The sequence below is a fragment of the Coccinella septempunctata genome, chromosome 5 (assembly GCF_907165205.1).
Source record: "Coccinella septempunctata chromosome 5, icCocSept1.1, whole genome shotgun sequence".
In the NCBI taxonomy this organism is placed as follows: domain Eukaryota; kingdom Metazoa; phylum Arthropoda; class Insecta; order Coleoptera; family Coccinellidae; genus Coccinella; species Coccinella septempunctata.
Window position 1 is genome coordinate 33,871,080 of NC_058193.1, and position 15,873 is coordinate 33,886,952.

A 15,873-nucleotide genomic window follows, 5' to 3' on the forward strand; every position below is an offset into this window, starting at 1 on the left:
CGGAATAAATAAAAACTTACAAGCAGTCCTGATCACTCATTCCATTTCATCGTTTTAGTTTTCCATAGAATGACTACCTCCCGCTAAAATACATGCATCAACTTTCTGTCTCATAGACCTTTGTATACTGCTTGTAAGTTTTTATTTATTCCGAGAAAAGTATCGACTGTATCGAAATTTTGCAAGAGACTTTTTTCCTCCAGAATTTAATGGGAAACTATAAGAGAATTTTATTTTTCGAAAATCTATCCCACGAAAACAATTTTTGAAGGAAAATCATAAGGGGTTGTTATTTTTAACCCCTGATAATTAAGTTATGAGATCTAAAAAAATTGTGTGAGTAACATCAACTAAGTGCTTCATATTATGTATAGTTTCATGACTCAGTGGTTTTTAGAACCCTTAAAAAAAATTAAAAACTGTCAACTCGTCATCGCCTTTCAAAGGCTGTATCTTGGAAGGGAGGTCGATTTCGAAAAAAATTTATAGGAACTACCCCTGCTTATTTTCATCGAGGAATCATCTCCCCAAGTCCTTCCCATTTGTTTACAGACATTACAGACATCGTCGAAAACGCCAACAGCACAGAATAGTGATTAGGCACTTTTTTATAAACGTCTTACACGTAGCACACTCTGTAAAAAACATACTGAGTATTGCTTATTGCTGATCTCTCATGGAAGACGATATCTGAAAGATGTAACACACAAAAAAAGTATTTTCCTTGTAAAATCTATTAAGTTGAGCTTCAAATACAAAAATAATACATAAATCTGGTTTCAGCGAAAATTCACAACCATCCATCTCAATCTCGAACCCTCCTACTTAGAAGGTTTCTCGAAATTCATAGTCTTCAACGCCATAAACTTCTTCAAAAGGTCCGGTTTAGTGATCAGATTCCTCTTGATCGCCGAATACAACAAGTGATCCTGAAAAAACGCCGGTATGGGCATATTCTCCAACGAATAAATGTGCGTATGACCATCCACGTCGCACACAGTCAGACACTTCCCATTCTCCGTGAATTTGATGGTGGAATTCCGAGATCCGCTAGGTGATTTTATGATATTCTGCGGATAGTGCACCTTCCTGTGCAGATCCCAGATCAGGATCTGACTGCTCTGGATCGCCACCAAGATGGTGGAGTGTACAGGGCTCCACAGAACGTACTGCACAGGATACATCGTGGTTACCAACTCCAGCAGAGGTTCGTGTATGCTCTCCGCCCAAATCCTGATGTACCAGTCCCCGCCGCAAGTTACGTAAAGCTTGTTGCAGAACGGGGAAAATTCCATCTGGTAAATGGGACCGTCGTGGGCCAACAGTAGGTCCAGGTGTTGGTTAAAGTAATTCGTCGAACACTTATGTATAACCCCGGTGTTGGTACAGAGGTAATAAATGTTAGGGTCACCCGGGTGGAAGGTGATCAGTAAAGCACCCGTGTATTTGGTGAGGGGAATGGCCGGAATCCCACACACCGTCATCTTCTGAATCCCCTTGATTTTTCCATCGGCTTCCGGCGCTCGCATAATCTGGATGCAAGGCATGACAGTCATGAGGTTCAACCTATACTTGCAGATCCTGCCGTCGTTAAAACAGGCTAAAATCTGCTCCTCGTAGTTGTAGTGCTCGTCGCCTGAGTAAAATGTTAGATAGTTTACCGTCTCGAAAGACGCGTTACTGTCTCTGCCGCTCCTATGGACAATGGTCAGGTTTCTCTCCCTGATATCCACCACCTCGATGATACCATTGTTGAAGCCCACCGCTATCAGATGAGGCTGTACGTTGGAAAAAGCGACAGCAGATACGGATTCGTTGTAACAATACAGTCTTTCTGGTTGGACGGGGTTCTTTATGTTCCATATCATCACCATACCGTTCGTTTTATCGGTGAAATAGAACTTTCCGTATGCCACCACGAGGATATCTTCGTTAGACGGATTCCAGTTTATTGCTGTTACACATTTACCTGAAATAGATACAAAACAGCAATACACAAATTAGTTTATCCACTTAATGAGGCGATAAAAGCGAAACGTTTCAACAAGCTCGCTAATTACAATTATAGACGGCATCCGTATCGGTGATAAACGCCAAAACTCCATTCAGAATTATCTGTTCGAAAGATGCTCTCCTCCATTGATAAACCAAGTGAAAGTCGGTTTCTACAGGGCGAGTCTTTGACTCGTACAAATATTTTAGCATTGGAATCTTGAAGTTAAAAGAAACACTTTTTTCCTATACCATTTTTTGCAGTTCGGCCCTGATAAAAAGATATAGCCGTTTTAAGTTTTCACAATGTGCTATGCCGCCTCTGGAAAAACAAAATTCCCTTCAGAATAACAAGCTGAATCTATGACATTACAGATCTGTGGATCTTTCGAACAGAGTTGCATTCAGCCGAAGTACCCAATTTTCCGAATTTCATGGATACTTTTTATTTTTTAATATCAAATTACTCGAAAACGGCGCATTATACGAGAAAATATGAAGAATACTTTTATTTTACAAAACGTTCAAACATTCCTTAGACAATGTCCAACTTAGTTTCAAGAGTTGGGTTCTTTGAATTTTTGGTATTTTATGGTACGTAATGGTCGTAATGAGAAAACTGGAAGACATGGGTGATATCTTGTGTTCGAAAAAGATTCATCAAATAAATGAAAAACTATATTCCGAAATTCATTCAATTCGATGAAACCGTTTGTGAGATAGAACTAAAAGAACAATTTTTTTATGGTTTTTCAACAGCCTGTATCTTTTAAACCAAGCTGATTCGGAAAAAATAGTAAAGGAAAAATGTGTTTCTTTCGACCTCAAGAATCTGCTGTCAAAATATTTGGACGAGTCAAAGACCCACCCTGTATATCTCTGTGCTAACAATGGGTTAGCACGCCTTTTGCTTTCATGGTATACAATTGAAGTGGATATTCCAGAGAAACTTGCGTTAAAGGGGGGAGTACAACGCAACACTTTTTTTGCACTTGAATCTAATTTCTGTATGGCTGTACAGGCTGTGCCAAATTCGATTTCCGCTGAGGGGATCCCAGAAACTAGAGAACCTAGAGCAAAATCGATGAAACTCTTGGCCTATTACCAATTTAAATTCGATTTTCCAACCAAAATGTCAATCATTCTTGGATGGACTATGAATCTTTCTATTTCAATCAATTTAAGTCAAAAAGGATAGTACGAAAAAAAAAAGACAGCTGCCAAAATAGTGAGTTTTATTCAAAATGTAACCTCTAGTTCATCGCCATCGACCATGTAGAATCCAAATTCGTCATCTTATGGACAAGTGGATACCCATAGACAATAAGACATGGACTGAGCATTTCCTTTCCATCATCTATGCTGAAATACAATGGACAAAAAAGGTGACAGGGAGAAACTGAACAACAGGTCAGCTAGTTGCTTTTTTCTAGAATTTTGATTAGTCCACACTCACGTCCATGTCAACAGCAAAGAGACCTGTATTGGCCTGAAGATTATATTTATCTCTTTCTAATTTCATGCTGGTATTGCTCACTCCATGTCCATGTGGATATGGATATCATTCTCACCTTGCGTCTGGTCATTGGCGAAAGTCCACAGCAAGTCCAGTTCGTATTTGTACTCGATGTTCTCCCTCAGCTCATTCCCTTCAGTCAAACCCTTGAACCTCTTCTGCTGCACGTTGTAGGCGTTGTTTGCGAGCAGCCTCTCTACGACCGTGGCCGCCTGCAAGAATCTCTCGTTTTTCATCAAGTTGCAGAGCTGCTTCTCCTCCATCGACTGCCTGAAGCTTTCCACGGACACCGTATCGTTCAGTCCGTGCAGCTCGTCTTTCTGCGAGTCGTTGTCCTCTTCCACGTGCTTCTCCTGCGAGTTGTCGTCCAGAAAAGTGTCGTACATCTCCCAGTTGGACGCGAAGGTCGAGTGGCTGGCCGTTTTCACCTTGACAGCCTCGGTTTCTCTAGATTTGCGCAGGGTGCCGTGGGTCTGCACCATGGCGTCTATGACTTTACGGTTTTTACCCTTTCCTACTGTCAGGTACTCATAGTCGGCGTTCAGCTTCTCGACGTAGTTTCCTGGAAGAGGCGATGTTAGGGTTTCGGTCATCCAGGGACTTTACAAGAAAAATATCGTCTAATATCACTTCTTTATATCTATATATGTGAGCAGACACATCTAATGCTCAACTTATTTTCCACAGCCTTCAAAGAAATAATGTTGCAGAAGGCGAAATCAATGAAATATAGCATTCAAATCCAGGTCGTGAAGGATTTGATAGGTCTTCTTGATAGACAAATCTATTAACTAGACTTAAAAGACGAATCTACTTAGGTAATAGGAGAATCTACTTAATAAGGCGAATCTACTGAATTTGTTTGATAGGCGAATCTACCCGAAGGACGAATCTACTTGATTGGCGAATCTATTTAATAGGCCTGTCCTGTTAAAAAAACGAATCTACTGATAGGATAATCTACTCAATAGATGAATCTACTGAATCTACTTAATAGGCGAATCTACTTAATAGATGAATCAACTGAATCTACTTGATAGGCGAATCTATTTGATAGGCCTATCTGCTTAAAAGACGAATCTACTGATAGAAGAATCTACTAAATAGGTGAATCAACTGAATGTACTTGATAGGCGAATCTATTTAATAGGCCTATCTGCTTAAAAGACGAATCTACTGATAGGAGAATCTACTTAATAGGTGAATCAACTGAATCTACTTAATAGGCGAATCTACTTAATAGATGAATCAACTGAATCTACTTGATAGGCGAATCTATTTGATAGGCCTACTGCTTAAAAGACGAATCTACTGATAGAAGAATCTACTAAATAGGTGAATCAACTGAATCTACTTGATAGGCGAATCTATTTAATAGGCCTATCTGCTTAAAAGACGAATCTACTGATAGGAGAATCTACTTAATAGGTGAATCAACTGAATCTACTTGATAGGCGAATCTATTTAATAGGCCTATCTGCTTAAAAGACGAATCTACTGATAGGAGAAACTACTTAATACGTGAATCTTCTTAAGGAAGGATTCTCCTTGTTGATAGGCAAATCTGTCTGATAGGTGAATGTACCTAAAGGACGAATCTACTTGATGGGCGAATCTACTTAATAGGCTAATCTACTTGAAAGGACAATCATTCTACGCTCCGCTTATGCCATCTAAGATTTTCAGCGCTTTAAATATGGAAAATGTTCTAATGTTACAAACCTTCTGGTGTGTCTTTGATTTCCGACGCGCTAGGTAGATCTAGTATGAAAAATGTTTCCGTTTCATTGAGTATGAGACTGATCTTGTCAGCTATTGGGATAACCTCCGGCGGCTTATCCTCAACATCTGATTTAACCTCTGAATCCTCCAACAACCTCTCACTTTCGGTATTGGTGTCGGTCATCACCGATTGAAGAATGAAAGTATCATCGATTGTGTTACCCAAAAAACTTCTGTTGAAGTCGACAGTGTGTATTTCTGTCTTGAATCTGTAATACAATGTTGATTATTTCGAATCAGGTCTCTGATAAAATGAGGTGAAATCACAATCGGAACGGTTCATTTGCTGAGAATCATAACCGTCCTAAATTGTACCCATGAATTTTCCTGCGAAGCACAAAACCTTTGAGCTAGTATATGAAAACATCTTACAAACCGTCCTGCTGACATCGATTTCTGAAACTGATTGCTGACGTCCATTTTCGTTGAGCTCGTATCAACTCCAGCTCCAGACATATTCACTACGTTAAGCTGCCTCTCTTTTCCGGCCTTGAAAATTTGCTGATTCAACGGTTTTGGGGTAACATCCAGACCATTGTAATAAACGTTGTAATCGATGGCTTTCGACTTGTGCAAGATTCCTGTTTTGGGTTTCAAGGCGTACATGCTGGATTGAGCTGCTTGACCAGACAGCAATTTTCTATTGCCCGATTTATTCATGTTGTTCGAAGCGTTGAAAAACTTGAGAATGGAATATAACAGTATTTATTTTTAACCAATTATTATGAACATATAGTTAAAAACACTTCTGATTGATATTTTCAATCGATTCAACATTCAGTAACTATGGTATCATTCAGGAAGAAAATTATGTACTTTTCACAAAGCCGCATAGAATAAATGAACTCAAACCACTCAAGAAGATCCCTAGTGAAACCCTATTTTCATGTATTTATTTATCTCTTTTATCTCTACCCGGCAATTCAGGCGATCTTCACAAATATCTGTTATAGCATGCGATATTTTGCTCCCCGAAACGATGCGGAACTTAATGTCAAATATATGAGCAATTTATTCAACTCCTAAATATCAAATATTTATCCATCGCCGTTACATATTTACTGCGTAACAAGGAAAATATACGACAAAATTTCAAAAGTGGTCCTCGATATTTTCCATACATCGTTGCCCCATCCCTAACCATCGATGGTTCGACAAAAATCAACACCGATATTTTCCATTCCTCGATACATCGTTGCCCCATCCCTAAACATCGATGGTTTTAGAACATCGATTAACTTAGTTCCATTAATCTATGGTTTCTGAAGTATTCTGTGGTTTATAATAAGGAAATACCGACATTTTCCGTTCGTCGTTATATCATTGCCCCATCCCTAACCATCTATGGTTTTTGAAGGAAGATATTAGATTACTGTGATTGGGTCTATGGTTGTTTATAAAAAAATTCAGGATTTTAGTGAAATAAAACGAAATTTAATATTATTACCATTTATCAAAATTGAATTTATTAGTAATTTTCACTTTCTTAGGCTGAGGTTCTTGAGACTCTCCTGTTTTTGCGCTGGAACTGAAAAACAAAAACATTATTTGAATATCAGTAAATTATAATCTTGTTTTATTACTTTTTTGAAATGGCTGGATTTATAAATTTTCCAATTCCACTACGATACGCCTTTAACTCCATTTTGGGCTGTGACTTTGTAGATTTTTCCATTTGCTCAGCTGAAACCCTAGTTTTTTCCTCCTCTCTCAATTTCACCAGCTACAAATGATTTCATGGTGAAAATTACAACCAAACATAATATGCAGACAAAATAAAAAAGAGGTAAAATAAACATATGTTGAACCAACAGATTAAAATTGCAAAAATCATGCTAACTTCAACATCAAATGAAGATCATTTCAATTATAATATAATGATACAATTGAAATTTCATCTGTAATGATGTATTGAAGTAAACCAGCTTATCAAACAACCAGAATGTAAAAATTTTGCCATCTAATCTTTGAGTACCTGTTCATCTGCTTCTTCATAAGGATCTACAAAAACCTGTGCCCTGACAAGAACAATATCCTCTATAGGCCGATCTTTGTTATCCACTTCAATCCTTTCCATCTCAGTTAAAGTTTCAATTCCACCTACTACACATCCAAAAATAGTGTGTTTATTATCTAAATGCTTGCAAGAACGATAGGTTATAAAACTGCAATAAGGAAAGAATCAATTGCAACTCAAATCAAATACTATTATGCAGCACTAACAATTGTGAACCATTTGTATTCTTGCCTGAATTTGCCATAGAGAGAATACCTCTCCCTGTGTGACTTAGATTAGGCCTAAATTCATCATCAAAAGGCCCTCCCCATATGGATTTTCCCCCATTTCCTGAATTTGTTGGATCACCACCTTGAATCTATCAGATGAATTCATTTTTACAAAGCATCAAAGAGAGAGTAACATAATCTATGATAAAAGCATAATGTTTTATCCACAACTTTTTTCTTTTTACAATTAGATTAATTGTCATGAATTACCAACTCTGGAATCTCATACAGATATTTCTCATTGTTTTTTAGTCTGTTGCTTACAATTTTCGATTTTGCCAAGTGAATACTGTATCGAATATTCGACAAATATTTAGGCCCTCTATAACTCACCATAAAATTTCTAATAGATCTATGGAATTTGGTACCATCATAATATCCACTCAGGCAATGTTTAATGAAATTTTCACAGGTTTTAGGTACCATATCACAGTGCAGTTCCAAATTCAAATGTCCCAAATTTGTGATCAACCTAACATAACCTGTGGAAATGATCAATAATAGTTACACTTTCCTGTGAACATCGTTTTTGTGATGATATGTAACTTGTGCAAAATTAAGTAGTATATCAATTGGTGCAAATGAATTTTCTCCAATTCATAACTAGCAATTGGTAAAGCAAATCAAAATACCTTTTTTTTTCACATACTGATATCTAACCTCATTTTCAGGCAAAATGGCCATTTCATGAACTAATTCAGGGACCATTGCTGTAGAGGTGAAACTAGCCGCAACTGCACCAGTTGAGAAATGGGCAGCATTAAATTTATCAGCTTTTTCCTTATTAACAACTTTCTTCACATCAAAAGACGATTCTTTATAATCTCTTTCCAATTCTTCCAATGCATACTTGGTCTCTGGATTAATACTTTTCAATCTCGCTTTGGAATTTTTTCTTTCTTCAATTTGTTCTAGAAAAAATCAATTAAACCTCCCATGCCAAATATTATGGATTTCACCCATTTTTCATTTTTTCTCATCGAATTTTTCTCACCTTCTGTTTCTACTTTGAGATCTTTTTTAACATGATGAAAATTCGATATATTGAACTTGCCCAAGTTATTGGGATCTTGAATTACTATAATGTCACTTCTTTCAAAAGGTTGATCAGTAATAAGATCTTTCCAGTTTTTATTCTTAATGTTAAGTTGTTCAATAGCTTCCATAAGATACACATTTCCAGAGGTTGCAATTGCTGCTATATGAGAACTATTAGTAAACTGTTTGAATAACACAGGACACTCCATTTTTCCATCATTTCTGTGGAAATTCAACTTGATGAGTTGTTTGAATTCAAGTGGTTGTCCACTGACTGGATTCACTTTATATGTTTTTAACCATGGGATTAGTGGCTCCAAATCGAAAATATTTCCTTGCTTATCACAGTACGGATTTTCAAAAGGTTGTAATGACAAACAACAGTGATCTAGAGGAAGACGTTTGAAATTCGTTTCTTCCTTAGATGGACCTGCTTTCTTGCCACCATATAGAGTAGTCCATTCTGTATACGTTAAATACCTGAAGCAATACGAATGTGAGCAACGAATATAACTGAAACTTAAAAACATACATTTTATCTTTCTGATGTTGCCTCTTCCCCATTTTGCTTGATTTCTAATAATTCCTCTTGCTGCTCAAGTAATCGATCAAAGTAGTTATATTAATTCTAAAAAGATAATATTTTTGTGGAGATGAAAGACATAAATATTTTGACAGGACCTTGAAAAAAAAGGTTAATGTCAATATGACATTGATGACCACAGAACACTATTATAAATATTTCTGGTTCTTCGTCTTTTATTAAATAGACCTAAGAAAATAATTTCCGATTCGGATCTCCATTCCCCCAAATCAATGATTTATTATTTGAGCATTTTATCATTTACAAATATTGAACTTTATTGAGTTCAATATTTACAAAAGAATGAAAGTCCTGTTCTATGTTCTATAATTTAAATTTGCTCTGTTTTGTTCTCAATGTGTCGGAAAAGTTTCATAAATTGAAACAATGAATTCAGATCAATTATGCAATCTATTATTAATGCTATGAAATTCACACGCAAAATATATCAAATAGTTCATCATTCATCATCATAATCTTCCTGTATCCCAAGCATTACGTGTAGATCTGCAGGTCTTTTGAAGGCATCTTCAAACATATATACATTTTGCTCATCAGCTATTCTATATAAATCATAACATGGTATGAAGGAAGGGTACGAACTGGGATCTACCTTAACGCATTGTCCTCTTCTACAAGGTATTTTTCTTGTAGTAAAGGGAATCGATGAGTAGACAATGATTATATAGTTATCTGTCTTAGGTACTTTGTAAATCCTCACTGGCATCCTTTTCATGCAACCATGAAAAGCCATAAAACACAATGAGAAAATAAATAAAGCCATCACATATTCATATCTCATTGTAAAAGCTTCTTCTTCCAAATGAAATTTAGGACCTTGTTTATCAATCTTGAATACTACTAATGTTACAAGTATGCCAGCCATCACAAACACTGCAAGGTATAACCATTTAAAATGGAGATCCAAATCATCATGCCTGTAAATCATCTTGAGTCCATTAGGCACTTTGTCCAAGTTCTTAAGAGTTATTTCGGTTTGCTTTCCCAGAATTCCACTGACCCAATAATGACTTCTCTGTTGAATCATTAGATTTGAAGCTCTTGAAGGTTTTAAATGGAAATTATGAAATCTGACAGCGACTTGCTTTGAAACCTTGAAACTCTCTCTTAGGTTGCATCTTAATGTCTTATAGGCAGCACTTCTTATTATACACAGTGCCATTAGGACGTCAGTTTAAAATTGTACTTGTTGAAACAACGTTTACCCTAAATGTTGCGTATTTTATATTATACAATACAAAAAACTTATCTGTTGTGACAAAACCATAATTTTTGCAGTTCCTTCAAAGTGATTTTAAATTTTAAGAAATTATAGTTAACCTAAAATGTGAACATGAAACCACAGAAAAATAGATTAAAACCACTGAATCTTCAATAACTATTTAATGTGTTCGAAATCTGCCGTCGATGTCAATGTGCTCTTTAAATTTTAACTAATTAATTTTTCATTTTGTCTCGGAGGATTCCCAATTGAATGAAGTCACTTAGATAAACTTCTATTGTCTTATGTCTATATGTTAATGTATTTGAACAAAATTATAAATTTCATATATCAGAAATATACACTCATTTTTCAAATTTGGTATAAATATTTGTTAAAAAAAATTGTAAACCATTAGAATGCCGATATTCCAAATGAAATCTGAATATTATCATGTATGCATCTCCATGCTCCGGATGTGATCCTATCAGATATAACTTTCTATGGTTCCACTTTTAATTCTGTTTTCTTCACTTTCTTTCATTCTCTTTCTTCACTTTAAATTTCAATCTGCTCGTTTGTGAATGAGTGCGAGAACGCTGTTTACTCCTAGAATCTGAATCCTCAGAACTTGAAGAATCCGACTCTTCAGAACTTTCTTCACTTCCGCTACTTTCGCTGGAACTGTCTTTATCACTTGAAGATGAAGTTGTGTCATATTTTCGATTTCTTGATCTGACAGTTGATGCTACACTCGGTTTTTTCTGCGTCTTGATAACCAAGGCAACTTTACTTTTTGGTTTATGTGAGTAATAATCATCAGTCTCTTCTCTAGTTGAATACAAACTTCCTACTGATATTTTCCTATTTTGTCTTCTAACAGAATTTCTCTGACGACCACTGGTCTCTCTTCTCAAGGAATCGACTGGTTCAGGAGAATTCTTTTTAAAACGAATAGGTGACCTTGTCTGTCTCGCCCTGTTTGGTATTCTCTCTGAATGGTTTCTTATGTGATTTTCTGATCTTTTTTCAGAAGCATCTTGGGCTACTGTGAAAACAAGTTTGTTTCTCCTATTCTTCAAATTCAAAGATAAATCCAAATCTTCATAGGTTTCAACACTTGCTTTTGCCTTTCTATTTGTTATCCTCAGTATATTTCTTAGGTCAGTATTTGCAATCTCTGTTTTTTCAATTTTCTCAGTTTGTTTCTTTAATGTATGAAGCAGTTTTCTCCTTTTAATTTTTTCTTCTTCTTCATCTGCATACATACGCATTCTTGGCACTTTAGTAATCTTCTTCTTATTTTCTCTGTCTGATTCCTCACTCTGTTCTTTTTCCGAAGAAGATTGTTTAGTATCATCACTTTGTTTCTCACCTAGCCGTCGCTTTGCAGTTAATCGCACTCTAAGTTCAGGGTTGACTGATATTTGAGGTAGCAGTTTATCTTCTATTGACTGGGTATCCTTGTATCGTTCCTGTTCCCTGAATTTATAATCCTCATTCCATGTTTTGGCTAAAATTCCCCAGGGATCTTTATTTACAGTGTCTGACCTAATGTCCTTATTTCTAGAAAAAATTCCTTTGTTTGGCTGATCTAAACGATCTTTTGAAAAAGGATTCTTAAAATATTTATTACATTTCTCGATCAATTGTGGTTTTTTATCAGTTACCATTGAGAATCTCAATAAAACAGAGTAGGAATTAATATCCTCCTTTCCTAGTCTCCAATATCCTGGTGGTATTGGTATATTGATAGCAGAAATATCAACTGAATTACTGTTAACTATTTTATTATATTCTTCAGCACTATCATCTGCTAATTCTACTTGACGATTCTCATTCAGCAGAATAGATGATTCCTTATTAGTTTCTGGGTCATCTAATATGAAGCTATCAATTACATGTTCCGACACAGCTCGCACAGGCATACCTCGAACAACTTGTGATCTGAAGAATAGTGCTCTGGCTGCACCCAACTTACTTTCCCAAACAAGGTTATAGCTTTCATCATCTATCATCTCAACAGAAGTGGGAGCATATTTCATGAAATAAGTCGCAACATCTTTGAAAGTTAAGTTATCAGAACTTCTCAAATGTACAGCTTCAAATCTGATTTGATCGATATTTTCTGAATTTATCCCTAAACTGATATACAACTCATTCAAATCTTCTTCACTAAATATGTTTATTTCATCTGGTTTGAGGGAAAACCTTTTTGCCCTGTCTTGTAGTTTCTTCTTATCCAATTCAATGAAATTACCTAAGTCTTCCTTCACATTCCTCTTATTTAACAGAGGTAACTGATAGAAACTTACATGGTTCGACGTTTTCAAATTTATTGCATCACTTAAAGAAGTATCTCTGATTTCGCCTTCTTCTTCACTCTTATTTTCTTCTAACTCGTCTATATCCATCGGCTCTGGAGCATTATTTTTAATCTCAATTCGTATATTCAATCTGTCATTTTCTAAATTGGTGGCCATTATGGAAATGTTTTATAATATTCAGATTTAGGCGGAAGAACTCATCGATATCATCTGAATATTCAGTCGAAATAGCTTTGTTACCTAATGTAATAGAACACATTCAGATTATAAAAATTTTCGTTTATCAAAAGGAGAACGTGGAACTGCATAACATAAATAAATCGTTGGCTTTATACACAAAACATCAAAAATTTCACAAACTGACGTTTGTGAACCAGAGAATATTTTTCTTTTTTTCTCAGGCCACTGAAAAATTTTGAACAAGAATGAAAAGAAAAAGAAAAAATGGATTTGTTCTGTGAGTTCTGATGACATTCGTCGGATTCATAGATAATATTATTATTTATGATCAGATCAGATGTTGATTATTTTACTTTCTGAAAATCAACAAAAGTTAAAAACGTTTAAGGGTTTTGTACGTTTCAGTTTCATGTTGTTGGAACTTCGTTAGGTTTCGTGGTATACCGGTTTCGTTTTGATTAGAGTTACTAATATGCAAAACTATAGTGAACAGATGGAGATCTCCGAGACAGGGGCAACTTCGGTAAGTTATATTTTCAATGTAGAATAATTATCAGTTCTTTTGAATTTAATTTCAAATCAAAAGCTGTCCAAATGTTGTAACAGTCGAATACGATAGAAGATTTTTATTAAGTTTCTTTTTTTCATGGTTACAGACATCGGGATCCATAAGGAAGCAGAGAGAATTCACAGATCATGAATTGAGAAGTCTCTACAACAGTTTAGGAATAAGGTCTAATGATTATAACCAAATCAGATTTGAAGCAATCCATCTTAGAAGTTCGAATGAGTTGACTGTAAAAGATGTTATAGATTATTTTTCAGAGTTTAACCCCAAATATGTTGAGTTGGTAAATGATGAGAGTTACAATATTGTTTGGTATGACCAATCAGATGCAGCTAAGGCACTTTTTTTCTCTTCGCAAAATAATGATGGCATGCCTATACGTGCCACAAGGGATCTTATGATTGATAATATGCCGATACCTCCTGGATACTGGCTATTAGGAAAAGGCCACATCAATTTGAGCTCTGTTCTGTTAAGATTTTCAATGAGGGGGGATAGGAGGCCACGTACAAAGGAAGTGTGTAGCGAGTATTCTAGAAATAATAATCCTACAGTCCAATCTGAGCCCGTTAATCAAAAAAATCCATGGGGAAATTTGTCCAAATTTTGGGATGAAAAGTACGAACTATCTGGAAGAGATCAGAGACGACAAAATTATGATGACCCTAATTCAAGAGTGCACCTCAAAGCCAGAAGACGTAACTATAGATAATCCGTTCTACATAGAACCTATTGTTGAAGTTGTGGCAACTGAAAATTTTCACAATGCTGCAGTACTCGCAAATATACAGAATTAGGACCATTGTGAAATGAGTGAGATACTTGGAAGATATTGAATGGATGGAGGATATATTACTTATTAATTGGATTAAATTAGGAGAAGGAGTTTAATGGCTGATCCATGTTATTCAACAACCAGTTTTTCATTAATATACTAATTCAAATTATATATAATTATGTTCATTACGTTATCTGACAATAAAATATTAAAACATACAGAGATTTGATTTATTCATACCTTATTATAATTCTGTAAAACTGAAGTTGCTCAGATTTATCCGCAAATTTCAGTAATCAGTAATCATGCAAAAAAAGAATAGTATTACCACAGTATGGTGCCTTTATATTATATTATCATTATAAACAATATTTTTTTGTAGAATTTAAAAGACATAAGTGCCAAAAAATGAACAGTATGGGGTTGCGTTCGCAAACATACTCTGAGTAAGCTTTGATTACTCGAAGCGATTACAAACGTACTTTTAGTTCCTCAGATAATGCTCTCTGAGCATGACCATACTCATACTCTACTCTCGGAGTAAGTTTATGAACACACCCAGAGTATGCTCTCCGAGCATGGCCCTTCCCATACTCTACTCTCGGAGTAAGTTTGTGAACGCAACCTTTGGCATTTCATATCAGCACACTCTGACAGCACGGCTGAGTGGCACCAAAGAGTTCGTTAGGTTCATGATATTGTGATTTTGAGTGGTTTTCATGAATCCTTCTCAATTTTCTGAGTAAATGCCATTAGAGAATATTACTTATCCATATCAGTGGTGATATGAAAGTTAGTATAACTTTAATAATAATGACTCATACAATTAAAATATCACCAAATATAAGCTGTGCAATTGATTTGAGAAGTAGCAAAAGTTTAGTTTCTCTTCATCCTGAATATGACTACTCCAAAATTTCATCAGTTTACTTACTATCTGTATATTTCAAGGGTGGCTTAGTAAGAAACTTACGATATTTTAAGGGCCCCACTGAAGACTCATTAGTTATTGAATTGAACACTACAGTTTATTTAATGAAGGCAACTTTTGACCTTTTTTAGAAATAGTTATCTTAATGAACTGGAAACAGGGAGGATTATTTCTACTTACAGAAAGACGAGGTTGAGACAATTAATTTTATTACATTATAACATTACAACTAGTCCAGTTTCTTGAAACCAATGTAGTTGGCGTACTCCCTAAAGCATTGCCTGCATAGGTTGAGACCGTATTTACGAATCAGACCGTGCCTGTTTGAACATGCCCTGCAAGACCTAGATCCTTGACCATATTTTTTGGGGTGGCTACACCAGATATTACTGTGACCCATTATGCTAGCTTGAGGACTTTCGCCTGAAAAAAATAAATAAGTTCATGAATACAACTAGAACTTAGAAAAAATTAATAAACTTACCTTATTCAACACGTGCAAACTCTCGTAAAGGTTATTCGAAAAGGAAGCGATTTCTTGAAGTATGACATATGAAATTCCCCAGACAGCAACTCGGCAGCTATAGAGGAGAAAGATAGAAAATAATATTTTTCTTCTTAGTAGTTAGGTCGATTATTATTTTTGAACCAGTAATTTATCTCTGCCATC

The 15,873-nt window shown here is 35.6% G+C and overlaps 5 protein-coding genes across 6 annotated transcripts; 1 reads left to right on the forward strand and 4 right to left on the reverse strand.

The window, feature by feature from the left end:
- Positions 1 to 732: 732 nt before the first annotated feature.
- Positions 733 to 6,072, reverse strand: LOC123313488 (dynein axonemal intermediate chain 4-like). Of its 2 annotated transcripts, none has more exons than XM_044898396.1 (4): positions 5,667 to 6,072; positions 5,231 to 5,499; positions 3,564 to 4,070; positions 733 to 1,969 (listed from the first exon to the last, which is right to left on the reverse strand). In XM_044898396.1, the coding sequence occupies exons 1-4, from the start codon at positions 5,948 to 5,950 to the stop codon at positions 822 to 824; spliced, it is 2,208 nt and encodes a 735-aa protein (XP_044754331.1). In that variant the 5' UTR covers positions 5,951 to 6,072; the 3' UTR covers positions 733 to 821. The 2 variants fall into 2 exon arrangements, with proteins under 2 accessions (XP_044754331.1, XP_044754332.1); XM_044898397.1 differs by having other exon boundaries at positions 5,663 to 5,789.
- Positions 6,073 to 6,723: 651 nt separating this feature from the next.
- Positions 6,724 to 9,311, reverse strand: LOC123313753 (RING-type E3 ubiquitin-protein ligase PPIL2). The gene is made up of 8 exons (XM_044898751.1): positions 9,147 to 9,311; positions 8,571 to 9,094; positions 8,209 to 8,487; positions 7,910 to 8,058; positions 7,514 to 7,665; positions 7,266 to 7,455; positions 6,874 to 7,013; positions 6,724 to 6,818 (listed from the first exon to the last, which is right to left on the reverse strand). Exons 1-8 carry the CDS (start codon positions 9,176 to 9,178, stop codon positions 6,734 to 6,736), a joined length of 1,551 nt encoding a protein of 516 aa, XP_044754686.1. The 5' UTR covers positions 9,179 to 9,311; the 3' UTR covers positions 6,724 to 6,733.
- A 1,387-nt stretch (positions 9,312 to 10,698) lies between these two features.
- Positions 10,699 to 13,093, reverse strand: LOC123313120 (nuclear cap-binding protein subunit 3-like). Its single transcript, XM_044897841.1, has one exon. It carries the CDS (start codon positions 12,900 to 12,902, stop codon positions 10,950 to 10,952), a length of 1,953 nt encoding a protein of 650 aa, XP_044753776.1. The 5' UTR covers positions 12,903 to 13,093; the 3' UTR covers positions 10,699 to 10,949.
- A 125-nt stretch (positions 13,094 to 13,218) lies between these two features.
- Positions 13,219 to 14,490, forward strand: LOC123313121. Its single transcript, XM_044897842.1, has 2 exons — positions 13,219 to 13,449; positions 13,583 to 14,490. Exons 1-2 carry the CDS (start codon positions 13,399 to 13,401, stop codon positions 14,204 to 14,206), a joined length of 675 nt encoding a protein of 224 aa, XP_044753777.1. The 5' UTR covers positions 13,219 to 13,398; the 3' UTR covers positions 14,207 to 14,490.
- Positions 14,491 to 15,395: 905 nt separating this feature from the next.
- Positions 15,396 to 15,836, reverse strand: LOC123313122 (40S ribosomal protein S29). The gene is made up of 2 exons (XM_044897843.1): positions 15,688 to 15,836; positions 15,396 to 15,626 (listed from the first exon to the last, which is right to left on the reverse strand). The coding sequence occupies exon 2, from the start codon at positions 15,601 to 15,603 to the stop codon at positions 15,433 to 15,435; it is 171 nt and encodes a 56-aa protein (XP_044753778.1). The 5' UTR covers positions 15,604 to 15,626; positions 15,688 to 15,836; the 3' UTR covers positions 15,396 to 15,432.
- Between the last annotated feature and the right edge of the window lie 37 nt (positions 15,837 to 15,873).